The sequence below is a fragment of the Chiloscyllium plagiosum genome, chromosome 19 (genome assembly GCF_004010195.1).
Source record: "Chiloscyllium plagiosum isolate BGI_BamShark_2017 chromosome 19, ASM401019v2, whole genome shotgun sequence".
Taxonomy (NCBI): domain Eukaryota; kingdom Metazoa; phylum Chordata; class Chondrichthyes; order Orectolobiformes; family Hemiscylliidae; genus Chiloscyllium; species Chiloscyllium plagiosum.
The window spans coordinates 24,448,672-24,473,360 of record NC_057728.1 but is presented as its reverse complement, the minus strand read 5'-3'; the positions used below and the strand labels follow the sequence as shown (position 1 = coordinate 24,473,360).

Sequence of the window (24,689 nt, the reverse complement as noted above, 5' to 3'; positions counted from 1 at the left end):
CTGAAGCAAAATACTCGTTTAGTATTTCCCCCATCTTCTGCAGTTCCATACATAGGTGGCCTTGCCAATCTTTGAGGGTTCCTATTCTCTCCCTAGTTATTCTTTTGTCCTTAATGTATTTATAAAATCCTTCTGGGTTCCCCTTAACCCTATTTGCCAAAACTATCTCATGTTTCCTTTTTGCCCTCCTAATTTCCCTTTTAAGTATGCTCCAAGCCTTTATGGCCTTCTATGGATTCACTTGATCCCTGCTGTCTATATCTGACATATACTTCCTTCTTTTTCTTGTCCAAAACCTCAATTTCTCTAGTCATTCAGCATTCCCTGCACCTACCAATCTTGCCTTTCACCCTAACAGGAACACACAGTCTCTGGACTCTTGTTATCTCATTTTTGAAGGCTTCCCGTGTTCCAGCCATCCCTTTATCTGCGAACATCCGCACCCAATCAACTTATGAAAGTTCTTGCCTAATACCATTAAAATTGGCCTTCCCCAAATTTAGAACCTCAACTTTTGAATCCAGTCCATCCTTTTCCATAATTTTTAAAAAAACTAATAGAATTACAGTCAATGGCCCAAAGTGCTCCCCTCCTGACACCTCGAAGGATTCACTTGCCCTGCCTTATTTCACAACAGTAGGTCAGGTTTTGCACCTTCTCCAGTAGGAACATCCATATACTGAATCAGAACATTTTCTTTTACACACTTAACAAATTCCTCTCCATCTAAACACTTAACACTGTGATAGACCCCGTCTATGTTTGGAAAGTTAAAATCCCTTATCATTACCACCATATTATTCTTGCAGATAACTGAGATCTCCTTACAAATTTGTTTCTCAATTTCCCGTTGACTGGGGGGGGGGGGGGGGAGGCTATAATACAATCCCAATAAGGTTATTTCTCAGTTCCACTCAAATAATTTCCCTGGATGTATTCCCAGGAATATCCTCCCAAGTGCAGCCATAATGTGATCCCTTACCAAAAACACCACTCCCCTTCTCTCTTGGCCCCCTTACTAGCCTTCCTGTAGCATTTGTATCCTGAGACATCAAGCTGCCAGTCCTGTCCACCCCTGAGCCACGTTTCTGTAATTGCTATGATATCCCGGTCCCATGTTCTTAACCATGCCCTGAGTTCATCCACCTTCCCTGTTAGGTGTCTTGCACTGAAATAAATGCAGTTTAATTTATCAGTCCCACCTTGTTCTCTGCTTTGTCCTGACTGTTTGACTCGCCTTTGTTCTCAACTGTACCAGTCTCAGATTGAAATCTTTCCTCACCGACCCATCCATGCTAACCAGATGTCCCAACCCAATCTAGTCTGACCTGCCAGCACCCGGCCCATATCCCTCCAAACGCTTCCTATTCACATACCCATCCAAATGCCTCTTAAATGTTGCAATTGTACCAGCCTCCACCACCTCCTCTGGCAGCTCATTCCATACACGTAGCACCTCTGCATGAAAAGGTTACCCCTTTGGTCTCTTTTATAGTTTTCCCCTCTCACCTTAAACCTATGCCCTCTAGTTCTCTTCTCCCCCACCCCAAGAAAATGACTTTGTCTACTTATCTTATCCATGCCCCTCATAATTTTGTAAACCTCTATAAGGTCACCCCTCAGCTTCCTACGCTCCAAAGAAAACAGCCCAGCCTATTCAACCTCTCCCAATTGCTCAAATCCTCCAACCCTGGCAACATCCTTGTAAATCTTTTCTGAACTCTTTCAAGTTTCACAACATCTTTCCGATAGGAAGAAGACCAGAATTGCATGCAATATTCCAAAAATGGCCTAACTATTGTCCTGTACAGCTGCAACATGACCTCCCAATTCCTTTACTCAATACTCTGACCAATAAAGGAAAGCATACCAAATGCTTTCTTCACTGTCCTATCTACCTGTGATTCTACTTTCAAGGAGCTATGAACCTGCACTCCAAGGTCTCTTTGTTTAGCAACACTCCCTAGGACCTTACCATTAAGTGCATAAGTCCTGCTAAGATTTGCTTTCCCAAAATGCAGCACCTATCATTTACCTAAACTAAACTCCATCTGCCACTTCTCAGCGCATGGGCCCATCTGATCAAGATATTGTTGTAATCTGAGGTAACCTTCTTCACTGTCCACTACACCTCCAACTTTGGTATCATCTGCGAGCTTACTAACTGTACCTCTTATGCTCACATCCAAATAATTTATATAAATGATAAAAAGTAGAGGACTCAGCACTGATCCTTGTGCACTCCACTGGTCACAGGCCTCCAGTCTGAAAAACAACCCTCCACCACCACCCCCTGTCTTCTACCGTTGAGCCAGTTCTGTATTGAAATGGCTTGACCATATCCAACAAGCAAAAGTTAACCATCACTTCTTGACATGCAATTGCATTACCGTTACAGAACCCACCGCCATCAACATTAATTAAAAATGAAACTGGACAAACAATATAAACATCATGGCTACAAGTGCAGTTCAGAAACTCTTGACTCCCAAAGTGTATCCACCATCCATAAGGTGCAAGTCAAGAGTGTGATGGAGTATTTTTCACTTTCCTGGAAGAATGCAGCTTCAACAGCCTTAAAGAAACTTGACCTATATAGGGCAAAGCAACCTGCTGACTGGCACTCCAACTAACACATTTAAACTAACTATGTACACCACTGATGTACAGTAGCAGTTGAGTGTGCCATCTATAAAAAGCACCAAACCAACTCACCAACACTCCTTAAGCAGCACTTTCAAATCCATGACCTTTACCATTGAGAAGAACAAGGGCAGAAGATCCATGCAACCACCACCACCTGCAAGGTACTCTCCAAGCCACACATCATCCTGATTTGGAAGTATATTGCTGTTCTTTCACTGATACTGGGCCAAAAATCTGGAACTCCCTTCCTAATAGAACCATGTAGATCCCATGTAGCTCAATATGGTAGCTCATTAACAACTTCAGGGCAATTAAGCATGGGTAATAAATACTAATACAGCTAGCAATGTCCACATTCCATTAACACCATGCAAAGGGGAAAGAACTCCAAGATAGGAAAAAAAGAAAAATCTGTTAGAATGGAGGTGTAATAACATAATTGTTAACAGATGGCATTTTCCACGTTCCTGGCTCTGCAGTGGTAATATCAAGTCCATTTTTTTCACCATATGTTATTGGTTTAACTTGTAGTGTACTTGCACATTGCAAATGTCAAGAGGGCCTCTAAATGAGTGAATAATCCGATAAAACTAGGCTCCAGGGTTTCAACTTATATCTATAGGAGGAATGCTCCACAAAACCTGAAATTAAAGAAACAATCATATTAACACACACACTTGTGTGTTATTAGACATAGAATGTTGAGTCTCAATTTTAGAAATATAAGTTCATTACAAACCTGAAGAGCAACAGAACAGCCTGTGGGAAGGTTTGAAAATTGTTGTTCCTGTTGATTTGAGTCCCATCAATCATGGCAATCTTACCAAACACCTACAACAATGAAACAATCAAAATTATATTGATCTACTTTACTTATGCTATATTATCTTGTCCCTCTATATCATCCTCTAGAAACATGGTGTTGAATTTTCTCATCCCTGTGATGGTGGGCATGTATGTGAGATGCTAAAAGAATTGAAGGGAATATTTCCCTTTCCCAAGGCAAGCAAGGTGAAAAACAATACGGCTACTAGAATCACAGAGGTGGGCAGTAAATTTAAATAATTATGGGCCTGTTTATAAGTGGTTTAAAGTATCTATCTATTGGCATTTTCTCAGCAGTGGAATTGACACCATTCCATATAGAAGCTGCAAGCTCAATAGAAGACTATTGGAGAGGCTATTTACAAAATACAATCTACATCAATGGCTGGAATGTATGCATTCTAAAATTGCTGATGACACAAAGATAGGTAGGATACTACCAGGACTATTGATTGCTCCAGCATTCATATTGTTCCTGAACTTCATCTGTGTATGATTATCTTCCATATGACTTGCAAAGGATTTTCAAAACTTGATGTATTCAGGGGAAATGAGGGTCCCTGTTTTTGCTACCTGATTAGCCAAACCACAAGTTAATCAAGTAGTGGCAAGACCTTCCCCTAGAACCAAGACACCGGGATAGAGGGTTCACAGAAATATTATGGGTCAGGAGGTGGCCATTTGGCCCATCATGACTGCATTGGCTTTCTGGATAATGTGTTGCATTTCCTTGTATTTAAATAATTATTTAATGCTCTTTTGAACGCCTCATTGAATATTGCATTCTATACCCTAACTTCTTGCTCTCCGAACAAGTTTTTCTCACCTCACATTTGCTTATCTTGCAAAATACTGTAAAACTGTGCCCTCTGGTTCATAATTTCTCCAATCTTTGTTCACATCTGAATTGTCTCATCACTGGAGCCACTCTCTCCATTGCATTTACATTCTTTCTATAGTGTGGTGTCCAGAACTGTACACAATACTCCATTTGAAGTTTAACCAGTGTCTTATGTAAGTGTCATAACATCTCTGCTCTTATATTCTGACCCTGTTTATGAAGCCAAGAATATTGTATGCCTTATTAACAGGTCTCTCTACCCATCCTGCCATTTTTCGTGACATATCCATATCCACACCAAGGTCTCTGCTCCTGCACATTCTGTAAGATAGTACCATATAATTTTTACTGTTTCTCCATGCTCTATGCACCAAAGTCTATCACCTTACATTTCTCAGAATTGAACTTCATGTGCCACCTATCTGTTCACATCTCCAAGGTGTCAATGTCCTTTTGAAGTTCAACATTGTCTCCCTCATAGTTTACAATTTTCCTAAGCTTCTGCAAACTTTTGATTTTTCTCCTGCACATTAACAGCTAGCTCATTTACACATAGGAATCAGGAAAAGCAAGAGTCCCAATTTCAACCCCAGAGCTCTCCACTATAAACTTTACTCCAGCCCCCCAAAAAAATCCATTAACCAATACAGTACTCTGTTTCATATTCCTCAGCCATTTTGTATCCACTTTGCCAATTTCTGTTTTATTTCAAGACTTGAAGTTCCTCACAAGTCTGTTGTATGGCACTGCATTGAACATCTTTTTGAAATAAATGTACACCACGTTAACAGTCTTCCTCTTATTAATCCTCTCTGTTGCCTCACCATGTCAGTTAAACACAATTTTCTCTTAATAAATCCATGCTGGTTCTTTTGAATAAGTCTATATGGTTACATGAGACTCTTAATTCTATCCTGAATAATTGTTTCCAGCAATGTTTCCATCACAAATGTTAAATTGACGGCCTTTTAATTGCTGGAACTAGCTTCACAACCTTTTTCGGAATACCCCAAAAATAAGGGAAGAGCTTTGGCAATTTCCCCTCTCTAGGTTTCACATACTGAGACCTGCCTACCATTAAGAGGCTGGCAATTGTGCTCAACACCACTACTGGGAGGCGTGGTTGCTGCTCAAAGGCAGACATTGGAGTCCAAGGAAGGCTGAATGGACCAGGTCACAGCATGGCATTTTGGGGAGATGGGGGTAACAGGGAGATGGTGAAGTGGAATCAGCAGCAAGGGAAGGGGTGGCTCTCAGTAGGGTCCCCATACCTGATGTCCAGTCACATGATCAAGTGCTGAGTATCTTCAGAGTTGGGATGATGACAGAGATTCAGGTACACAACTATTTACATGCCCTACCCGCCTCAAAGCTCACCACCATAGAGAGCAGAAAACTTTTTCCCAACATTTCAGGTTGATGATCCTTTGTTTGCTCCAATAATCCAACACAGATGAGGGACATTCCCATCCCCATATGGTTTTAGCTCCTATGAATACCACATCCCAACAACCCGCAACTGGGTTAAAATCATTGGTGGTGGGATTAGGTATTTAAATTTTTTTCCCTTTCTTTTTCTTTACCCCCATACAACCACCTAATAGCGGTAGTGCTTATATTTTTCCCAGCACCCATGATGTGTGTGCACAGGTGTGAGACACAGTGAAAGACAACAGGTGTGCAAATCTTTATTCAATTCCCACCACCAGGAAGAAAGGAAACACCCAAGTGATCAGTGACAAGCAGTGTCCGTCTCAGAGGGCAATGCTGCGTGATCAAACAGTGAAGGGGAGGGCAGGGATTAAATCAAAATAGAGTTGGAGGGGGAAATAATACACTCCACTCCCTGTGGTGCCCATCTTTCCCTGAAAATCTCGAGGGCGTTGGTGGCTACTGCGTGCTCCTTCTCCAGGGACACCTGGGCTCTGACACAACCGCAGAAGAGGGGCAGGCAATCTGCCATTGCGACCCCCCTCCACAGCCGGCTGCCTGGACCTTGTTATGGCCAGTTTGCGAGGTCCAGGAGCAGGCCCACGAGGAGGTCCTCTGACCTACCCTCCCTCCTCCGCACCAAGTGCCCAAAGATCAGGAGCGTAGGACTGAAGTGCAACCAAAACAGAGGTGAAGGTTTTTAAGAAATTCAAAAAGGAAGTGAAAGTGCCTACAAATTAGGTCTTTAAAAAGTTATTAAGTGACTACTTAAGCACCTCAGTGAGGCAGGGAGGCTGACATGGAATTCCCATCCAGAATCTAATTCTGGCAGAGTTGGGAAGATGACAAAGATTCAGGTACACAAATATCACACCTATTTACATGCCCTACCCACCTCAAAGCTCACCACCATAGAGAGCAGAAATTTTTTCCCAACATTCCAGGTTCGTGACCCTTTGTTTGCTCCAATAATCCAATTTATCTCTACAAATGTTACCTGACTTTCTGAATGTTTCTAGCACTTTTGGCATTTACTTGAGATTCCCAGCATCTGCAGTATTCTGCTGTTCTTTTTGAAACCTCAATGTGAATACTATGGCAGCCCAGGATTATGTAATTTACCTTCTCAAAATTCTCAGTTTATTAAGATAATCGTTTGCTTATTTGAATGTAAAACAATTGTATGACAGACTAAAGAGATCAAGTTTATACTCTATCATGATGCCTCATAATGTGTGTAGACCCATCATGAAAATATAAGAGGGCAACTGTAATGAGTCTCATTTGGCATCAGGAATTGTGAAACATTGCACAAGGATCCTAAATCAGTACTATAAATATTTAGATTAAGTTGTAAAAAGGGCATAAAGAGCCCGCAAAGTGATATTGATTGATTAAGGCAAAAAAGTAACAAAAGTTAAAAAAAATTATAATGGAGCATAACTTGGGAAAATGTGAACTTGCCTACTTTGGTTGAATGAATAAAAAGTAGGATATTATTTAAATGATAAAGGTAAAGTCACCACAGTCTACCAGACATAGGGTCGTCTATCATTAGTGTCACCATACCTCAGGTGAGGAGATAGGTTCAAAAAGTAGGACCATTATGCTAACTTTAGCCAATATGGGAACTGAAAGCATCTGCAACTCCTCAATGTAAACCAGCCATCCATCTAACTGAGGTAATGTCCTTATTTAAATGATATTTTGATCTCCTCATTTACTTAATTGCATTAGAAGCAGTGCAGAGAAGGTTGGTTGATTCCTTAACTGAAGCCATTGTCTTATGAAGAAAGGTTAGACAGGTTGAACTACTGTCCATTGAAGTTCAGAAGAACAAGAGGTGAGTTTATGAAACATATGATATTCTGGTTTTGTTAAGCAAGGGTTGTATCTTGCTAAATTAATTTATTTGAGGAAGTGACATGGGGGATTGATGAGGACATGCTGTTGATGTTATCTACAGTATAACCTCGATTATCCAAACATCAATTATCTGAACAAGATCTCAAGGTTTGGTAAAAATGGCTTTAGGCAACTCAGCATTCAGTTATCAGTTAAACGGCATTATGGCATGCATTGCCAGATAACCGAGGCATGTTCGATAACCGGCAGTCAAATTACCGCTTGTTTACGAACAGATCGGTAATCTGAACGATCAATTATCCAAATAAAATACTCTCCACCTATCTCATTTGGATAATCAAGGTTGTACTGTACATGGATTTTAGTAAGTCATTTGACAAGGTCCCATGTGGCAGACTGAACAGAAAACCTTAAAATCCACAGGGAATGTGCCAAGTTGGGCCCAAAATTGGCTTAGTGACAGGAAATGAAGGATAATGGTGAATGGATGTTTCCATGGTGTTCCACATGGCTTAATGTTGAGTTCCTTAGTGTTTGTGATATATTTTAGTGGTTTAAACTTAAATGTAGGAGGCATAATTGGGAAGTTTGCAGATTACACAAAAATTAGACAGGTAGTTGGTAATGAAGAGAATAGTTGTTGCTTCAGGATAATATCAATGCTTTGGTTCAATGGGTGAAGAAGTGGCAAAAATAATCTAATCCAAGGATGTGAGGGGTTATGTCTTTGGGGATGGCAAATAAAACAATGGAATACTGTAATTCTCATCCGAAAATTCGTGGGGTAGTAAGCTATGTGGACGATAGCCTTACATTACAAGAAGGTATAGATGGGCTGATCAGTGGCAACTGAAAGTCAATCTAGATAAATGTAAGGTGATGCACTTGGGCAGGACAAACGATGCAAGTGAAAACACGATGAATAATAGGATCTTGATAAGCACTGAAAGCAAAGGGACCTCGGTGTGCATGAACACTGATCCTTAAGTATCAGGCCGGATGGATAAAATGATTAAGGCATGTTTTACACTTTATTAGCTGAGGCATAACCTTTAAGAGCAGGGAGTTTATGCTGGAACTGTAGAAAAGTTTGGTTAGGCCACAGTTGGAGTATAACGTGCAATTCTGAAATCTGAAAAGAGAGAGAAAAAAAAACAACCTGTTTATTCTGTTGGTGCACCATGAGGCATGAAATAACCCTTTCTGTGTTGTAGCTTTTCTATGATTCTATTTGTCACCCTGCTAGGCTGATTTCCTGAAATTATATATTCAGAAACCAGATGCTATCATCTTTGGCTCCTGTCACAAACTCCATCTCATAGTATTTGTTTCTAATCATCAAATGGCTAGCGTCAGTGGTGAACCAGAGTACTTGCAAGTTTGGCTTCCTATCCGACAAAGATGAGCTTCTGATAGCAATAGCTCTGGTTTTTGCCTCAATCTATGTGCTGGTTAGATCCATACCCATGATTTTATTATCTTCAAACATAGCCATTCTAATTCTGTTATGGCAGCCTCTTACCTTTATACTTGCCATAAACCTGAATTCATTCAAATTCTGTTGTTCATATCCTTAGTTGCACTGAAGTTTCATTCACACACCACAACCCATGTCCACTGACCTCTACTGACTTCTGGATTAGTATTCATCAAATTAAAATTTTTAGAACTCTGTTCAACTCCCTCCATGGTCTCACCTCTCTGAGTCTCTGCTACCTTCTTCAGATCTGTGAGAACTCTAGTGTTCTCCATTTCAGCCTCTTATGGTCCCTAATATTTATTGGTTCATTATGGTAACTGTGCCTTTAGCTGTCTTGGCCTAAGTTTTGGAAATCCTTTCCTAAATTTCTCCATCTCTCTCACTTCCTTTAGAATGCTCCTTAAAACCCACCGTTTTGACTAAGCATTTGGTTTTCCTTTCCTAAAGTTTCCTTCTATGGTTCAATGTCAGATCATGTCTGATAATGCTTCTGATAAGTATTTTGAGGCTATTTATTATGTTAAATTATTATTGTTGAGCAAATTATTACATATTTTGATTGAATTCTCAAAAATACTGTTGTCACATTTTTGAGGATATTGTGCATTTGAATATCTGGTGCTCATGGGAAGAAACAGGCAGGTTTTCCTGCATGACTGTGTTTACAGTAGGAATATTGTGAATGAATGGATTGATGTATCTTCTTTTGATTAGGTTTTAGAAATTAAATGGAGAGAACTCCATGGTTACCAATGGATCTATTATGATTAGTAATGAGAGGTGGGAATAGATTTACTGGTTCTGTCAGTAATAACAAGTCCAAGATCTATTGATAGTTTTCAAGTTCCAGGCAGAGTATAAACATAATTTGTTCTGACTGATGTATGGTCACATATGCAATTGAATAATGCTTGTTGTAGGAGGATACTATTTGTCGTAACGGAGCACGATATAGCTTCTTGCACCTAGTAGCCAGTGTTGTATGAGCTTCCTCAGGATAGCAGCTATTTATTAATTCCATATTATTCATCTACATATTGTATTGTATAAATCTATATTGGACAAAACTAAATAATAATCAGTTTCACATATGTCAAAAATTAACCATAATAAAGGCAGTGACCAATCGGTACATTATAGTATATTTGTTGTTTTCTTATCACACTATATATGAATTGGTGCTGAACAAATGTGATGATGTATACTTAGTACAAGGTCACTTACTTGCATTCCAATCACAGCATAGATGAAGAACAACATAACAATTAGAAGAGCAACGTATGGCAGTGCCTGCAATGAAAGTGAAAATACCATTAACTGACTTTATTGACCACTGGCTTTAATGCCTTGACTATTGCAAACAGTAATATCTGTTGAACAATAATGAATATCGAGATAAGAATGTTTTGCTTTATTGTGAAATAAAGTTGCTGTTCTCTGGTAGCATCGATAATGAAGTAACAGGTGGGTTCCTGTCTATTTTTTGTAGGTTTTAAACTTCAAATTGGAGATACGGGGATTAGATGAGCATTTAGTGCAGGATCAAAAGAGGTTTGGCTCACAAAGGTGGTATGAATAATTGTGCTATTGATTTAGGAAATCAAAACAAGCAATTATGCATCTTCTTTATCAATGACAGAAACATTGTTACTAAGAAGTGTACAGTCAGTAGCAAGGAATATGAATTAAGAATGTTTACTTTAATCCTAAATTAGGAGCTGAAAGCTAAATAAAGCAAAAAGGAATTGGAATGGAGAGAGATAAATAAAAGTAAAGAAAAATACATTTTTTCTAAGTTTCCAACATCAATTCAAATCAAAACAGGGTTCTGGATGTAAGTTTGCTCGCTGAACTGGAAGGTTCATTTTCAGACATTTCGTCACCATACTAGGTAACATCTTCAGTGAGCCTTTGGACAAAGCACTGCTGATGATTCCTACTTTCTATTTATATGTTTGGGTTTCTTTGGGTTGGTGATGTCATTTCCTGTTCTTTTTCTCAGGGGTGGTAAATCGGGTCCAAATCAATGTGTTTGTTGATAGAGTTCCAGTTGGAATGCCATGCTTCTACGAATTCTCGTGCGTGTCTCTATTTGGCTTGTCCTAGGATGGATGTGTTGTCCATCTTCTCAATCTCCTCAACCTCCTCAATCTTCTCAAAACTCACTCAAATCAAAAGGATTGAGACTTTCAAAGTTAATTTTCAGAGAAATTGTTTGTTAGTAATAAAGAATCAGCAGACCTATATAATTTACTATTACTTGAATGGATCAACCCAATCACTTTCTGGTGAACTTGGTCTGTATCCATCAGGTAGAGGGGATCTTAAAAGTTGAGAAACATTTCAGGCACTAGAGACATTGGAAATCTCAAAGGATGCATTGGCATCTGAAGACTATGTCCACCCATTGCTGTGCAGACACATTAACACTGGTGAGCTGTTGCATGTGTAAACGGTGTGGCATAATCTGGTGAGTATACATCACAGATACATAGGAGGAGATAATGAAAACAGTAACAGCTATAACCAATCCCAAGGTGCTTGTGATGCAGTGTTACTGTCCTTACCTTTGAACCCAGAGTCCTTGGTTCAATCCCACTTGCTCAAGTGGTATGTCACAATGTCTCTGAAAAGATTAATTAAAAATGTTTCTACAGCTGCTCAATTCCATGCAGATGGTGGACCTAGGATGTCATTAACAAAGCAGGAGAGGGACTGGCTAATATATCAAATCTGTGAACATCTGATCAGGTTTCCAGAGAGTGAAGCCCTGTGTACAAATGATAGAGGATTCCATCTGTGACATGAGTGGTTAATTTTTTTCGGACATGTAAATGTATAATGACCTTGAATCAGAGACTGACATCCTCATGAAGACATATATGGAAAATAGAACTAACTGGATTCAGGGGTTACGGGCATTCAGACCCTAGCCTCATCTATGAAATCAATAAATTGATGAATGGCTGAGATGGGCCTGCCATGCATCTTTCCATTGCCAAAGCCACAACCACTTCAGGTGACTACATGAGTGAATGTGAAGCCTTAAATGGTTGTGGAAAACCAGCTTTAAGGCAATGTGGGCTCATTTCAAGGATTTACAGCTGAAGATACCTCCTCAGTTCGTCCGATAGTGACAGGAATGCGAGATTATGTTCTGATGACTGAGATGGCCCTGGCAGAGATGCAGGTGGCTCCAAATATGCCAAATCCCAGTAAGATTTAGAAACCCAGAAGATTTGGGATTCTTCAACCTGCCTCCACATCAATGCAAAGCTCAGGTGGACCATCCAGTAGAAACTATGATAAGCATATGCCGAAAACCATAGATTAGTACTTGGGGTTCATTGGACGGTGTTATTATGTAACGTGCATACTTACGTAATATTTAATATAAAAAGTTGTTGAAATTAAATTTATAATTAATTACATCTTTATTTTGAAGCAACAGTTGTCAGGATTTAGATGTTAAAACTGATGAGGATATGGCCTGTAAAAAGGCAAGACACTTGACAGTACCCGTTTATCTGATGGACAATGCACATTTCAGTCACATGGTATTCGGTTCTTTTCAAGAAAAAGAACCTAACAATGGGTGATAAGGATCGCTGATGACAGGTTAAGAATCACACCTCTGGGAAAGAGATTCTTGGCTCAGCATCCTCTTCCACTTGCCCTTAAGTCAAACATCTGCTGATCAAAGAGTTATGAAACTCCCTGTCATGTATGTCTATGTCCTGTGGTCTGCACCCCACACCAATCCAGGAGCACTTGTACTGGATGGCAGCTGTTGACTCTAGTCTTCCACTGAGGTGTTTCCTTGGCTCAACATTATTCTTCTCTGGAGTGTCAATGCACAGCAGACAGTAATCATGTGGGACACAATTAAGGGTACATATTACATATTTCATAAACCTTATCATCAACATATCTATGGTTTTCTTGATGGTTGCCCTTGTATAAGACAGTAAAACTGTAAGGTATAGGAACTGAAGAAGGCCATTCAGCCTATTGGTCTGATAATCTTCAACTCCCGACCTGTCTTTTCCTTTGCAGTCATTTGGTAGGAATTATTTTTGTCCCCTATCTGTGTGTTGGAGCAGTGTTGAGTGTTCAGAAAGAGTTCAGAGAATATGTCTTGTCTCACAGGATCAGCCACAAAGGTGATTGGATGAGCTGAGGTGATTGGGATTGTATATGTATTCTTGGCAGCTTCCTGAAAAACTCCTACATGAACTATTTACAATCATTACACACTGTACTTGTGAAAATGCAGTCATGGATGTACAACTGATTGCCTTTTCAGTCTAACTGACCCTGATAAGCAATAAATTTAATACATCAGCCAGCTCAATGGTACAGGGGCTTATGATCCTTTTTGAGAAACCTTCGCCTGCTGATTAAGAAATGATTCCTAAAATGACCTGTTAGAATGCAGAACTGAGTGCCAATGTAACTTTTAAGATGATGAATTTAATAAGGTGATAAATGTAGTCATCACTGCTCAGTAGTCTCAACTTAGAGTCATAGAGATGTACAGCATGGAAACAGACCCTTTGGTCCAACCCATCCATGCCAACCAGATATCCCAACCCAATCTAGTCCCACCTGTCAGCACCCATTATTTCACCTAATTCTTTCATCACCTCCTTGAAACTGTGGAGTGCAACTGGAAAAGTCATGCAAACAAGGCTAATTTGAGAAGTTATTAGATTAAAGGAAACAGCTTACAACATCACCTAAAAAGAATGGTAAAGCTATGGATTGGGAAGATTTAAAAAAAAAACATTGAAGAATGATCAAGACATTCTTAAAGGATGAGAAAGTTGAAGATGAGACTAAACTAGCATGAAATATAAAATCAGATTGTAAGAAATTTACATGTAGAAACATGTGGGATCCTTAGAGACAGAAACAGAAGAATTCTAATGGGAAATAAGAAACGGGAGAAGCCTCAAAAATCTTTCTGGAAATTATGGGAAATTAAGAGTCTAATGAGAGTGAGAAACTTAATTAATATTAAATTTAATTAATGTAACTAAAAGCCAGAACTTGGCATCCTACATTACAAATTTGTAAGAGAAGTGGCTGAATTGGCTTTAATTTCCCAAATTCCTCTGTAGTCCAGAACAATCTTTGTGGATTGGACCCATTTGTTCAAGAAAGGAAGAAGAGAGAAAAAGCAGAACTCCAGTCCCATTAACCTGACGTCAAAGTACGGAAAATTGTAGAATCTGTTATTAATAATAAGATTATAACAGAAAATCACTATCTGGTTCATAAATTCAAATGAATTTATGATGGAGAAATCATATTTGAGAAAACTAGTGGGTTTTTTTTGAGAGCATAATTAGTAACATTGATAAAGTAGAAAGAATGAATCTAGTAAGTTTGGATTTTCTGATGGATTGGATAAGTAGCTCTCAAGAAATTGTTCCATGTGACAAGAACTAATGACATTTCAAATAATATAAATAGTATGGATTGAGGATTCATTAACAGGCAGAAATCAGGGAATAAGAGTAAACAGGTCATTTTGGGGATTACAGAGTGTAATCTGGAAATCCACAAGGATCGGTGCACAGGTGTCAGCTATTAATTTATACAACTGATTTAGAGAAAGGGGCCACTTTTAATTATTAAAGTTTTCTGACTGTGCAAAACAAAGTGGGAAAATAAGTTGTGAGGGATGATGTAAAGAGGCTGAAAAGAGATAAAGACCAATTAAATACATTTGAAGAAGGTGGCAAATGGCATTTAATGTGGGGAAATATATAATTATCCACTTTTGTAGGAAAAATGGCAAGGTGGTTTTTTAATGTAAATAAATATTAAATGCTAGTATTCAGGTGGCGTTGGGAGGTGGATTTAGGGGTGGGGGAGATCTATCCTTGTTCGCAAATTACAGTAAGTTACCATGCAGCTACAAAAAAGCAATTAAAATGCAATTAGCATGTTAGGTTTTTTGCAAGGGAGTTGGGGGGAAAGAGTAAGGATTCTTTTCTGCATGAAATAAAACTTTGGTGACCTGACACCTGCAATACCTGTATATTTTTGGTTGCTTTGTCTAAGAAAATGTATAATTACCTTGACAGTCACCAGATTAATTCCTGGGAGGGGAGAAATTTCCTTCTGAGCAGTTTATTAGAGTAAGTCTATATTCTCTAGAATTTAGAAGAGGAAGACATAATGTAATTGAAAATTTCAAATTCTTAGAGACTTAACAGGATAAATGCTGAAAGACTGTTTCCCCAGGCTGGAGAGGCTGGAACTAGTGAATGTAGTATCAACATAAGGGATTAGAAATTTAAAACTGTTGTGAAGTTTGTGAATCTTTGCAATTCTCTACCTCAGGGAGCTGTAGAAAATCAGTTGATGAGTATTTTCAAGGCTGAGATTATTAACCTTTTTTGGACACTAAGGGAATCAATGGATTTGGCACGGTACGACAGGATAGCTAGAGCACATGAGTTGGGAGTTCAGCCACAATCATATTGAATGGGACAGCAGGCTTGAGGGGCTGCTTGCTTCCTCTTGTTCCTGTTTTTTAAGTTCTTATGTTTTGCTGCATCAGGCAAGGCATTTCTTTCACCAGCCTCATGCAAAACTACAGAATAGAAGTCTTTCTCCCTCATAAAATGATACAAATGTGGAAGATCAAATGTTTCATTCAGATAAATATTTGCAAATATCTGGAAGCAGCTTAAGTCAAGAGATATGAGGCTTGATGAAATGCAAGTCCTGCAATTTTAACTGGTACATTTTAACATCAAACAATATTAAAGGGTGGAATTTCTTTTTATGCTAATATGGAGTTGGGCTTAAAATTGGATGGGAGGTACTGCTGCTTGGAGGGGGTTTGGATTTTTTTACACTGTTGTGTTGTTGAAGCTCATTGTGTATTGTCAAATTCTAGGCAGGAAGGTAGGAAGTTCTGCTCCCTGTCAGGACCTTTTAGGTTCCAATGTCTGGATGCACCCAAACAGTACTTCACTCTCTGCAAGCCAGGAGCATCATTCAATCTCAGCTTGTCATCCCAACTCAACCCAAGAGAAATCAGAGGCCAGATAAAAAGTGGCACTAAGACTTTTATGACGTCTCCATAGATGTTCTCCTGAAGGCTGTCCAGGAGAGAAAGGAAGTTGTTCTTTTCTCTCGGGGTGGCAACATGATGCCGTCCTGAATGACAAAGACACTTAGACATAGATAGCTGTAGAGCTATGTGCCCACAGGTGGCTCCAGTGTCTCCACAGAATGAATGATCTGCTAACCTCCACAAGGTTATGTACAACTGTCCACTCAATGCTTCATGCTTTTATGAGTTAGTGTTGTAATGTTGCCACTGGAGAGGTCTATCACATAGGAGGTTGGTCACTACAGATGACTTGTACAAAGAATATCTGTTACTTCATTGCAGATACCAATGTAGTGCTACTTAGAGTCATAAAGATGTACAGCATGGAAACAGACCCTTTGGTCCAACCCGTCCATGCCGACCAGACATCCCAACCCAATCTTGTCCCACCTGCCAGCACCTGGCCCATATCCCTCCAAACCCTTCCTATTCATATACCCATATACGCCTCTTAAATGTTGCAATTGTACCAGCCTCCACCACTTCCTGTGGCAGCTCATTCCATACACGTACCACATGAAGAAGAGCTTATGCTCGAAACGTCGACTCTCCTGCTCCTCCAATGCTGCCCAAACAGCTATGCTTTTCCAGCACCACACTTTTTGACTCTGATCTCCAGCATCAGCAGCCCTCACCTACTCATGGTTACATTCTGGTGAGCACAACACTGATATGGGCCCACAAATATAGAGGAAGAAATGGCCGAGGTCTCTGAAACATGGAGGATTGTTGGAGAACAGGCCCTTGCCATGCCAGCTCCAGATGATGACCCTCTGGACTCACATTAATGAGCTGATGGAAAGATGGAGGTGTTATGTATACAGTTGGAGGTGCTGTTCCTTTAAGAGAGCTGGTCAAGTGACCTGGATTGACCTTAGGTTCAGTCTAAAACCAGCTGTGAAGGTGAGAGCGTCATCCATAAAGTGTTCCTGTTCAGACTTACAATTTGTCAACCTGGTATATAATTCCTGGTTCCAAAGGAAACACCAACATAACAGTAGAAAAGCAGGAGAATGTCTGGCAGAGGTGCCAGAGATCCTGTACATATTGGAGTGATAGGTTGAGCAGTCTGCCCAAATTCAATCTGATGTTGTAGCTCTAGCATCTGAGCACCTAGTTGTCTCCCTAAAACATTTGGTGGCTGTCACGGAGAGCCGGGACCAGCAGAACTTTCAGTATCTGCCAGAAATGAGTGGAGAACTTCACACCATTACTTGAACCATATCTGCATTTACTCACTGGATGGGCAAGAAGGATATTGACCTCCCTCTAGCTCCATTCCCTCACGGTTTCAGAGAGGTGCATTATACATCAACAAGTAAAAGCAGTGACAGGCACCCATGGGCTGTTACCTCAGGAGATTCCAGGGATGCAACCTCCCTTCTTTCGGGGCCATTAGGTCAGACCAATCAGGTTGCATCTGGATGTGCAGGAGATACCCAGTAAACCATATATTTCTGCTCTTCCTCTGTTCCCATATCCTTCCAGATCCTCATGCCCAGCCTCAGCCTTATAAGCCCTTTGTACAATGTAACTGCTCTTTTTCACAATCTTACACAGCTAACTGTTCTATTGTATTCCTCATTCTAAATATGCAACTCTCACCCTTTCTTATCCCCCCTGCCATACGTTGTGACTCTCACCCTGCCTTCCAAGTTCCTCCTCTAAGTTCCTCCCTTGAAGTGCTTCCAACACTATTCTTTAAGTTATCCTCCTTCCCATCCCTTTCTACCTAACTGACTTTTATCTGAATTTCCTCAGTTTTGATTTCAGTCCACCTACCTTTCCTGGTCAGGTTTGCTCATGTCAACCAGTATCACTACCTCACTTGGGTAGGCCTCATCCCTAATTCTGTAAACACTTAATACAAGCAACCATGCATATGATTGATACTTATTGTAAGGTTTGTTAAACCAGACAGGCTTCACAGCTTTTTATGGCATTTCAAAAATATACTTTATTCTTAAATGTCATCTGTAAATACATACAAAATTCTAAATCATAATCAAACAAACTTTAGGAATTTTGACATTTTCTAGAGCTCCTCTACAGTTGCAAAAAACAAAGGAATTTTCAACTTATGTAGAAGACTATTTATGTTTATTTTGAGGCACCAAGAGGGTCTATCTACTGAACAGACCCTTGTTATACTTTGGCAGAAAGATTTTAGACTACACCCTTTCCCACTGTGCCTTGGCAGCAGTTGCCCCAAGCTTTAAGGCATCCCTCAGCACGTGGTCCTGGACCTTGGAATGTGCCAATCTACAACACTTGGTTGAGGTCAACATCTTGCACTGTAACACCAAGAACCTTCCCTGAGTTGATGGTCTTCCAGGTGGAGTTGATACTTGTCTTGGTATGTGTCTCGGGGATCAACCTTAAGAAATCAGAGTCCTGCATCACAGAGCTGCTTGGGACAAACCTCAACAAAAATCTGCATTTTTCTCCATACTTGCTTTGTAAAGGTACATTTTAGAAGGAGATGTGTGACAGTCTCTTCCCCCTTCAGCTGCTTCAAGGTTGATGTGCAGTGGCAGAGAGAGTGTGGGCTTACATGAAGGATCTCACAGGTAATTGCCTCCTTACCACTCGGCAAGCGATGTCTTGGTGTTTGTTGGAGAGTTCCAGCAATAAGGCATTCTGCCAAATGATGTTGACAGTCTGCTCAGAGAACCACCCCACAGGACCAACCCTCTCCTTTACCTGCAGGGTTTCCAGGATGCGACGTACTGACCACTGCCTGATGGACTTGTGGTCAAAGGTGTTTTGCTCTTTTCTTTCACAACTTTTTCCATGAGGGATAGGTGTTACGGAAAAGTTCAATAACATGGAACATTCACAGCAATGAGGCCAGGCCCATCCTTCCAAAAATCGGAGACAGGATTGTAGTGATACTTGGTGTTTGCATAACAAGTGTCTATCAGCAGCTTGATGCAGCCACACACAAAAGTAACCATCAGAACAGGAGTGGCGTTGGGTACCTCACTCTCTTCCCCAACTACCATTGCCCTTATCTAGAGCTTACAACATGGTGTCCCTGTGGAAATCATCCATCTTTGATTTCCAGGTGAAGTGGAAGATAGCTCAGGTGGCTGCACTGGCACAGGCTCGGGGAATAGCCCAGACTTGCACTACATATAACAACACTGACAGTAAGTATCAAACATCTGATGACGAGATTTTTAACCACAGTAGAGAGGCATCAATGTTCCCATCTGTCCAGTTTCTGCCTCACTTTGGCAGTACACTCATCCTATGTTTTAATGCATGACCTGGCCCCTCCGAACCATAAATCCAGCATGTTCAGGTAACCTGTATTGGTTGGCTCAGTTCCCAAAGAACACAGCCTCACTCTTGTCTCAATTTATCTTGGCTCCTGAGGCAGTTCGAACTGGTCACAGATCCTCATGAGTCCGTGTGCTGAGAGTGGATCCAAGTAGAAAATGGTAACACCATCCACGTATAGGGAGGCTTTGACCTGCAGGCCTCCTTTGCCTGGAATAGTCACCCTGTTCAGGTTCACATCCTTCCTGATGGAGTTGGCAAAAGGCTCTGTACAACACACAAACAAGGCAGGGGAGGGGGCAACCCTATCCAACTCCAGGTCTGATCGGTATGCTTTTTGATTCCCACCCATTGATTGAGACAGTATGACTGCAGGATCCAATTGTGGATTCCCTCCCAAAGACCATTTTGGAGTGCACATCCCTCATGTAGGTGTGCGATATCCTGTCAAAGGCAGTCTCTTTCTCCAGGCTGATGAGGCAAGTGTCCAGCCCTGCCCCGTCCAACCCTGTGTTGCGCATAGGTGATCATGTCCCTGAGGAGCACAAGGCTCTTAAAGATCTTTCTGCTCGGTGCAGCACAGCTTTAGGTGGGGTGAATCACTGATCCCAGAGCAGACCTATCCTGGTTGATGAAGAACTTGGACAGGATTTTATAATCCATGTTCAACGGTGAAAGTGGTTGCCAATTTCTAATTTTTTCCCTCTCCCCTTTCCGCTTATAAATGAGGGTGGTGATACTTTTTCTTGTGGATTCATATATGCTACCTGCCAGAAGCATACTGTCATAGACCTTCAGCAGATCCTGGCCAATCAGTTCCCACAGAGCTGAATACAACTTAGCCAGTAAACCGTCACATCAAGGCATTTTATTCTTCTCAAAGGACTCGAAGGCCTTCATTAGCTCACCCAGAGATAACCACTGGTCCAGCCTCTCCCACATGCTGTTAGCAAAGAGCTGTGTGATAGAGGACTAGAATGACTGGGAGGCCATGCTCTCTGTGGGCTGCATGTCATATAGTCTGGGATGAAAGGATATGCTGATCCTCAGGATATCAGACTGAGATGAATTTGCTGGGCATCTTCTTCCCTGAGGCTGTTGATCATAGAGCTCTCCCTGTGCACCTTCTGGAAGAAGAAATGTGGGCATGTCTCATTCTACTCCATGGAGCGGATCCTGGACTGCAAGATTATCTTGTAGCCCTCTGATGCAAAGAGTGAGGCTTCCTGGCTCTTCACCTCCTGGAGATCCTCTGTAACATCAAACCTCATCACCTGCAGCAGGAATAGTTCTGCATGCTTCTCTGGAATTTAGATAGCTTTCCTTGTCTCTCTCATCTTCTGAACACCTTTGAGAACGACAAACCTCTTGATGTTCCCCTTGACTGTTTCCCACCAGTCCACTGAAAACTCAAAGATGGGTTTCACGGTTCTCTGAAGTGTGTAATCCCTTTTGAGCTTATGTGTTCTAGGGTCAACTGTATCATGTTCAGCTTCCACATTGCCTTGCAGCCTGCTAGTTATTCTATAGGTGACAGTTAGCCAGCAGCAGGCAGTGGTCAGGGAAGAACACTGCCTTGACATTGGTAGATCTGACTTAAAACACTTGGGACACGATCAGGAAATCTATCCTTGAGTGGATACATCTGTCTGGTCATGACCAGGTGCTTCTATGTCGTGCTCTGTCTACAGGGAGCTGAAGATGACATACAGATTGGCATTTTTAACTGTTTCCACCAGGAATCTGGACGTGGTGTCAAAGATGCAGTTGTACTGTCCAGCCAGAATGATGGCCTGGGGGTTGACAGCAGCACTGGGAGCTGCTAAAGAACGGCCATCTGCTCACTCTTCACCACCAGAGTGTCAAGTTAATTAGTCTAGGGGAGCATTTCTGTACATCTCTACAAGGAGGCAGGCAACCATCGTGTCCTTAACCTTGGAGATGGTGAATTGTCTCCATGCAGCAGAACACTCAGGATGAGCGGCAATCATTACCCCCCCAAACCAAATCAAAGGCCTGTGGCCCACAAGCTCGACCATTTCCTATAGCTGCTGGGGTGTGGTTTCCTGCACACCTGCAGAAACAAGAAGTCCACCTTGATGCTGGCGAAGTATGCCATTACATCTTTGGCTTTATGTTATGTACTTTAATACTGACAATTTTCAAAATCGCTTTTTAAGATTTGTAAGATTATCAAATCTCCAATATCAGTTCTCCCATTGTCTTGTCACTGAGTGAGCTCGTGCATTCCCGTGGTGTGGGTGAACTGTTGCAACATTGTACGGTTGAGGCAGGTGTCCTGTTTCTCCCTGGGACATTGTCAGGTGTTGTCAGGTAATGGATGAAGCCAGGAACATCTTGTTCCTATTCTGACAGAACTGCTATTGTGCTGCTCCTTGTTCAGATTATTGCTGCTCCCAGTTGTCCAGAGCTATGGTGCAGTGTGTACTTCATGGTTCCCGATGACTGAAAGCTGGGTTTTACAGGGCCCCTTGGGCTATCTGACATTTCTGGACTGGGGGTAAACCTTTCCTCCCCTACGATGCTTTGTCCCTTTCTTTGTCTGTGGTCATGCCACTGCATATCTTCATTGCCAGAGGAGCTGCTGGTATGTTCTTCATGCAGCTGCCTCTTTCCTTTTTGCTGTTGGCCAGGAGCGGTCCAGTTACTCTTCATCTATGACCACTCAATTCCATTATTGTCTTGTCCTCACTGACTCCAGTTTATCAATTGGGGGTTGAGTTGGTTGTTGTCCCTTGTACTGGTGTCCTTGCTGGCCTTTCCCTCATTCTGGGTGACCCCCTTTTCAGTACTTTTGCTGGAGGGTGGAACCTACTGTCTTTTGGGAGCCCACGGCTTGCGTTGCCACTTCCTGCCATCTCAACATATGTGGCTCCCTCTCCTGAAGCAGTTGGTCTGCTACCCTACACAGGTTGCAGCTCTCAGACTCCTTAGATTCCTTAGTCGGGAGCCCTTCCTTTTTACAGTTGCTGCTGAGGGTACGTTGCAGACTTCCACAGATTCAGGACACTCCATGGTGCTCTGCATATGTCAGGATGCCTTGGCTCCCTCCAGTCATGAAGCTGGATGTTAGGTGGAGGATGATGACAACAGGGAAGACTGCAAATGACTGGGACCTACCATGAGCTAGCTGACCCAGACAGGAATCTTTAGGCTGAAAGTGCTTGTGCAAACAAAGACCTTGGTTATGAAGGAATTAGGTTATTGAAGAGGTGTGTACTCACTGAAGCTTGGAGGAAGAAGTCTATCCCCCCTAAAGTTTGAAACATAATCCCAGCAAGCTGGGACATTAAGATATATTTAGGGCATGTTACTGAATGCAGGCTGGAATCAGAAAAGCCAACATGCCTGAACAGCCCCTCATACCACAATTGTAATATACCATTGGAATCTTGAATTTTTGTCTCCCATCTCACTGGGGTCCTCTGCCTGCCTTTCTAAAAACTCTGGACGAAGGCAGAAAAATCTATCCTAACTTTTCTTAAAATCAATTTCAGCCAAACTTTTCAGGAAAATATCTTTGTGTTCATAAAATATCCATGAATTAAAACATCCTTAAATTCAATTTCAAAACTGAACAATGAAAATATCAACACAACAATTTGACTTAAAGGAACATTGTAATAGAAACCATTAACACTCAAGTGACTTATTTTTATCCAAGAAACAGATAATGCAAGTCAGGAAATTTCTTGGCTTAATACGCTCACACTGAGAGAAAGTGAGAGCCTTCATTATGTTTTCTTGCCTGGAGAGCCTGAGGAACATAAATAATTGTTTTAAATGAAGTCAAAACTTTTTGTCTTGCACTTATCAGGACTAGAAAGCAGGAAACAGACTTGAGCAAAAGGGACTCAATTTATATGGCATCAGAAGAGTGTAGTGCCATCTTTGGCATGGAGGTGCAACAGGAACAGTTAACTGTCAATCGTAGTTCTCAAGTCAGCAGGCAAATTCTGATTGGTCAAGGTGCTGTAATGGGAATGCACCAGAGACTCTTTGACTCCTTTAGTTCCAAATGAAAATACTGCAATAATACACAAGGTACTTCTGCCTACAAAAAAATTGGGTGCTTGTTCATAAATGTAGCTTCTAACACTTGCAAATGCATAACACTGTGAGCCTGATAATCTTAAATTGATTTCCATTGTAAATCTTAGCATGATTCACATTAGTTAATAAATGTTGTTCAAAATCATAAGTAAATTTGGACATAGTATTCTAAGGTTTGTAAGCATGGCTGACTAAGAATTGTTGTCATGCTGCCTGTTATGAATGGTCATCAGGGTATGTTGTTTGATATTGTCTGTTAGTCATTTGGACATATCGCCTACATTTCTGGCATTAGAATATATCAAATTTCTCGTTTGTGTGGTAGGCAAAATGTCTTTTTGGCTTATCAGTAACATTCCTTGAGTGAAGAAGTTCATTGACGGGGAAACTGCAGAGTTGCAGCATAAGACAGTCAGCTTCACCTGTCAAATTTGTAAGGCATCTTCCCCTTACAGCTGTTTTGAGGAAGGGTGACTCAACCTGAAGCGTTAATTCTGATTTCTCTCCACAGATGCTGCCAGACCTGCTGAGTTTTTCCAGCAATTTCTACTTTTGTAATCGGAGGTAAACTGGGCACCATTCAGGGCCAAAGGTGGTGACCAGAGGCCCTTTTGTGATGTATACCAAGTGATGTTTTGACCACGGTAGCCTTTATCATGCAGGATTGTTTGGAAATGCTCTATTCTTGAGGTTGCCAACAGGACTGATTTTGTAGCCAACTTGGGATTGCAGGAATTCCAATCCAGGTGTTGAATGTAAGTTTTCAGGAGATAGTAGTAGAGAATCCATGAGCAGATTTCTTAACTAATACATCAAGGAAAAGATGCGTGTTTGATTGCTCCATTTAAATGGTCAATTTAAGCACAGGTTGGTGTTGCGTAAAGAAATTCTTTGAGGGAGCTGCTTAATTAAATATAGCAAATGTGTCATCTATGTATTGAAGATATGCAAAGAGTAGTAGACTAATGGTCAGTCCATCAAAGATCTGCTTCTGCTGGTAACAAACAAACCAACAATGATGGCCCATTAAATCTTTGACGTTCTGCAGAATTTGATTTTTTTTTAAACCTTGATTTATGAAGTTCTTGACAAAAAGGTCTGGCAGC

At 41.0% G+C, this 24,689-nt stretch overlaps 1 protein-coding gene across 1 annotated transcript in view; it reads right to left on the bottom strand.

Moving 5' to 3' along the window:
- The window catches only part of cacna1c (calcium channel, voltage-dependent, L type, alpha 1C subunit), an 890,104-nt gene that overhangs the window by 113,827 nt on the left and 751,588 nt on the right, over positions 1–24,689 (bottom strand). Inside the window, exons 32-34 of the mRNA XM_043708872.1 lie at positions 13,698–13,758; positions 10,314–10,410; positions 3,386–3,477 (exon numbers count right to left, since the gene is read on the bottom strand). Of these exons, the coding sequence (XP_043564807.1) occupies positions 3,386–3,477; positions 10,314–10,410; positions 13,698–13,758 (250 nt within the window). The remainder of the gene's footprint in view (positions 1–3,385; positions 3,478–10,313; positions 10,411–13,697; positions 13,759–24,689) is intronic.